Below are 5375 nucleotides of genomic sequence, written 5' to 3' on the forward strand. Positions count from 1 at the left end.
CTACTCTTTACCAACGAATAGTGGGATTGACCGTCACATTATAACGCCCCCACGGCTGAAAGGGCGAGCATGTTTGGTGTGACGGGGATTCGAACCCACGACCCTCGGATTGCGAGTCGAGCGCCCTAACCACCTGTCCATGCCGGGCCTGTTCCCGATATTGTTCACGCGGACTACCGTTATATATATATATATTCTAGCAACCAGTCCTCCCTATAAACTTTTAACCTCACCGATTACCAATAACTGTTAGTTACTTAATATTCCGATCGCATGACGTGACAGAAAACAACTTTTTTGGTTTTGTTTTTATATGCACTCGTGTTTCACATGCATGAATTTGATTAGATTACATAAACATTTGTTGTTGTTTTTCCTTCTAGATTTCGTCACCAGTTGTTATTGTTACAGCCAATCGCAAGTCGTTGCGAAACGAGCAGTTTTCGATTCTCTTTGAGTTCAAGATCAAGTTATCAAATTGTATTGCATGGATCATATTAAAGGATTTAAAACTTACCTCCATGACTAAGTACACGTGATGAGAAGTTTCCTGAAATGAAAAAAGTAATTCGTTAGATTTTAAAATCTTACTTTTTACATAAAGGTTACGAAACACTAACTTAAAACGATAACACATACACATACAGACAAATAAACAAATTCTCAAAATAACACAACTCTCTAGCATGAAATTATCAATTGTAAATGTTACATTTTTTTTTATATAATAGCTACAAAACACTATTTTAAAACGACCCCCCCCCCCAACACATAAAAAACAAGATATCAAAATGACAGTGAAAGACATTGTGACATTAACTTATTGATTTTTTTTTCTTTTACACGAAGCTAGAAATCAGTATAATCGAAAATGAACTCCAGTCTCTCAAACACGCATACAAATAAATCAATTTTTCAAAATAACACAACCATCTTGAGGCGGTTACAGCCCAACATTCTGAAGGGTCACAGTTTCAAAGGGCTGATGTAGTTAAGCAGTTACTCACGTAGGCCTGATATTCATTCAGGATGTATTACATAAACAGAACTATTATGTGTATAATGTTATATTATTATTAACTAGCTGGAGTACATGTCCCCTGGATCGAAATTATGTAAATTCATGCTTAATGAAAGGTTATCTTAGGTCATGAAAAGTTGCTTCTCTTATATGTAATCATTAAAAACGCCCATAAAAACTCCAAAACACAAAATGTGAAACCGCAATTTTACATGTATCTCCGCATAGACCCAACAAACCTTCATGCCAAATTCGGTGAAGATCCATCAAAAGGGGGCAAAGTAGTGGTGCCGTAAAACTTGTATGTATCTCCCCATGGACCCAGTAAACATCCAAACCATACTTGGTGAAGATACATTCACAGGAGGTGAGATAGTGGTAAAAAACATCTATGGAAAAACTGAATATTTGTACGTACCCCGCATGGACCTAATGAAATCCACATACCAATTTTGATGAAGATATATTCATACCCTGCTAAGTAGTTACATGGACATACAACAGACAATACTATTATATTTATATAGATATTAGGGACATAAGCTGATAACGTTTTGAGGTATATTTGTAATCATTCCACTCCAGAGACCTCTAGTATTATTACCCATAATTAAAGCTTTCTAATTATTTTAAATATGTCAAAATTGTCACATTATTATTATTATAGAAACAGGATGAAAAAGTATAATAACGTAAACTCTAGTGCTAATGGCGGAAATTTTTCGGAATATGATTGGTCTGTCCCCCTTGTGGCACAAATGTATTATTTGAAAATGAAACATCTATTAGCCTAACCGTTGGTAGCTTACCCTAACGTTAAACCTTCACACAACTTCGTTAAATACTGTGCTTCAGCGACTATTACGACAACTATAGATTCAAGTCGACCAAACACCAGTACCAGTAGACTGATTTATTTATTTTTTTTTAAAAAGGAAGTATTTTTGGTTTCAAAGGATCAGACACGCAGGCATTTCTAAAGATGACGCAACTACGCTGGGTTTATAAGTCGTGTGTACTATAATATGGTCGATAAAGGCTTAATTTGGTGAGTCTTATTACGTAAACACGCGCTGTTGTCTTCCTTTAATGACTTTTAAAGTGCACACATGTGTATATTTATATACTAGCAGAGACCCGCAACACATTTGCGGTGAAATAAGTATCTTTATTGCAACATTACTTCTTCAAATACAGGAGTTCGAGAATAATATAAAATAATTCCACTCGCGGACACTAAATTCTGTCCATTTGTCTTAGGCTTAACATTAGTTAAGCCTTTATTAAAATAAGGCCTATATTGAATAAAGAGAAATTAACACTGTAACTTACATATGTTTTTAGCTTAGTTATGGCTAAACATTACTGAACTTAATACTATCAATAACCACATTTGTAATGTCATTATACGACCTAACTTTAGACCTTTTTAAAAACTTTGATAAGCCTTTAATATGTGGTACATAATGCTTACTAAAGTATATTTACATCCGTTGAAATGGAAAGTGCGCGCGCATGCGCCTTCAGATAGTAAGGTAAGCGCTATTAAAATGCGAGTATTATTATAATTGAAATTAATAAACTTGTTACATTTCTATGTGTATTTACGTTAAATTGCTCTATGCGTAAATTTATGTCTTGCCCCGGTATCACATTAAATTTCTAATTCACCGTTAACATTTGGTTACATAAAATCAGTCATTACCAGAAATACGCCTTTACTTGCACTGCAATGGATTCCCTTAGAACCTGCAAATTTTTTATATTACAACACCTTCCCTACAGGCCGGGCACGTCCTATTTGTGGTTAGCGTACCCAGCTAGGTATCAAAAGGTTCGACGTTCGAATCGTGATATGCTGCTTAACACGCGCAAAACTTTCTGTTGTGGTGGCGTTATTACCGTAACAACCAACTCCACTATTTAGTTAAGAGTGGCCGGGTAGGCGGCTGCTGCTGCATTGCTGGTTGTCTTCCTCACGGTTAGAATTTTAAAACTGGGGTTGACTGTGCCTCAACCCTATGCGTCTCTGACCACCACGAATTAGCCCACGTAGCGCATACTGTACAGTTTTAATTAATAGGTTGAAAGCGTAATATTCCGCCTATATTGTTGTGATATATTTTATTGAAAGGGAGAGCACAAATTGGACAATTCTATTAAGCTCTTTATTTATTATTAAATCTAACACATTGTATGAATTTTCAAATATATCGTTATTTACACCAAATGGCGCACGTTTCGACGCGATAACCGTGACAGTCAACCCTGCTGGTAGGTTCAAAGTAGCCGCAAGTAGGCAGGTGCTGCTGACTAGTTGCTCTCCCTCTGGTCAGCAGAGATGGCCACAGTTTTAAACCTTGGGAGACTCAAACCTGGCCTTTTAGAGTATGTTGAAAACACCAAACACTTAATAGCAGTCATTCTGATTTTGATCAGAAATTCGACAATATTTTAACCATCCTTTTACACGTACAAAATCATATTAAATTTTGTATTCGAAAAAAAAAAAACAGTTTAGTTTTAAATCGAGAACAATTATTTGTTATCTTATGACGCTTTTATTGTTGTTCAAAACCCGATTTCTTATCTAAGTAATCAAAAGTTTAGCATCACACACCAACCGTGATTTGGTTTAGCTTGTTTATATCCCAGAGACTGTCCAGAACAAATAGAACACTGATGCGCATGCTCCATTCACAACTACATGCGAAAGCATTACGTATCTAGTCTTTTAATTCACGACAGATTATTTGATCACTTATTTAGGCCTTGCGCAGTTATATATTTTTTATCAGAAACAAAGACATGCCTGTAACTGGTTGGAGTCCGTTTGTACACGACAAGCAATCGCATTAAATTACTATAATTATCCGTATAAGCACCAAAACTTATAATGCATTTCTTTGAAAGTATATAAGCAGGTTTTCTTCTAAGATTCTAAATTCGAACGAATGAACAGGACACTGCACTGGTGCTAGCAATATAATCACAAGATTATTCAGTTGTTTAACTTGGCGTAGCAAGACGAAGTTGTTTACTTCGGTTGCTGATGTCACCGAGTTGCAAACAACAAAAGTTTTTACGTATTGTATCATTGTTTGGTAATGAATGTTTTGCGTCTCCCACGAGTAGGATTCGAACTCTTAGAACCTGTTTTACATCAAACTCGCTACTGGCTGAGCTAAAAATCCTCCAGCCCATTTGGAATCCAGTAAATAGCTTTAGTACAAAATAAATCTGGCTTCATAAATAAATATTTTGTTTTCAAAGTATGTTCACCATCCTTTAACACATTCTCCAGTTTTAGGACGCCACCTATAGTCTGTTACTTCAAACGTTGTGACGGCAAGCACAAATATTTATACCTTCGTGTAGTATTGCGGGTAGTTGAACAAACCAAATTGTAGGGTACGTTCGATTACGCTAACGCTGAAAAGGGCCGTTAGGGGGTAGGTTTGTAGTCAGTTGCATATAACCTGTACGAGTGCGTCATTCAAAACCGCAAACTTCAACTACATCTAAGCACAAAACAAACAACACGTAGACTACAATTCGTTTTCCTGGATATTACTGGGGAAACAGCCCCAGCTGTGTACAAACAGTATCTCGTTATCATAATTACGATAATCTCATACGAGTAGTTAGAACAAAGATTGTTATAAGTGTACGACCATTAAGTTTCCAAGGTAAAGCACACACAGAGAGATTGATAAAATGACCTGGTTTGTTTATGCCTCTCAGGAGTAAAGAGCATGGAAACGTGAACTTGCAACGGTGACAGTGTATATTGCCTCAGGCGCAATGACCGATCTCGGCTCAACAATCTATCATCACGTAGAGCGTTACCATGTGCTGTGAGAGACCCTAGAGACAGCGAGGATTTATATAAACGACTACGTCACGGTGCTATGAAATAGTTAATGGTATCCTTTTCTATGCAAAAAAAAAAAGGGGGGGGTGTTTACATATAAACAGATGTGATTTAAAAACAAATATGATTATTCCTCAATCACTCGAATCATTTAAAGCAAAAATTATATGTTATATAAATATCGAACACGAAGCACTACAAAATAATAATAAAAAAATGTCTAGGTTCAATAAAAATTGAAAAATACGTAATTAAAAAGTGTACAAAGAGTGATCCTGCGTGACATATCTTCGTCCTAAATAATACGTTCTTGTCAATGATAGAATACCGCTTATGATATACAACATTGTTGATTGACAAAAAGGGGACATGGATAAACGTTTCGGAATTCTATCAGATTCCACCTTCAGTATATCTTCTATAATATCGCTTCTTTTTTCTAATATTTGTCCTTCTGGAATTAAATACTTTGTCACCTCT

At 35.9% G+C, this 5375-nt stretch overlaps 1 protein-coding gene across 1 annotated transcript in view; it reads right to left on the reverse strand.

Annotated features, from left to right (window-relative positions):
* LOC106465513 (serine/threonine-protein kinase unc-51-like) overlaps positions 1 to 5375 on the reverse strand; it is a 92477-nt gene that overhangs the window by 52757 nt on the left and 34345 nt on the right. Inside the window, exon 4 of the mRNA XM_022393421.1 lies at positions 518 to 550. Within this exon, the coding sequence (XP_022249129.1) occupies positions 518 to 550 (33 nt within the window). The remainder of the gene's footprint in view (positions 1 to 517; positions 551 to 5375) is intronic.

This window comes from Limulus polyphemus, unplaced genomic scaffold (assembly GCF_000517525.1).
Source record: "Limulus polyphemus unplaced genomic scaffold, Limulus_polyphemus-2.1.2 Scaffold1969, whole genome shotgun sequence".
Classification (NCBI taxonomy): domain Eukaryota; kingdom Metazoa; phylum Arthropoda; class Merostomata; order Xiphosura; family Limulidae; genus Limulus; species Limulus polyphemus.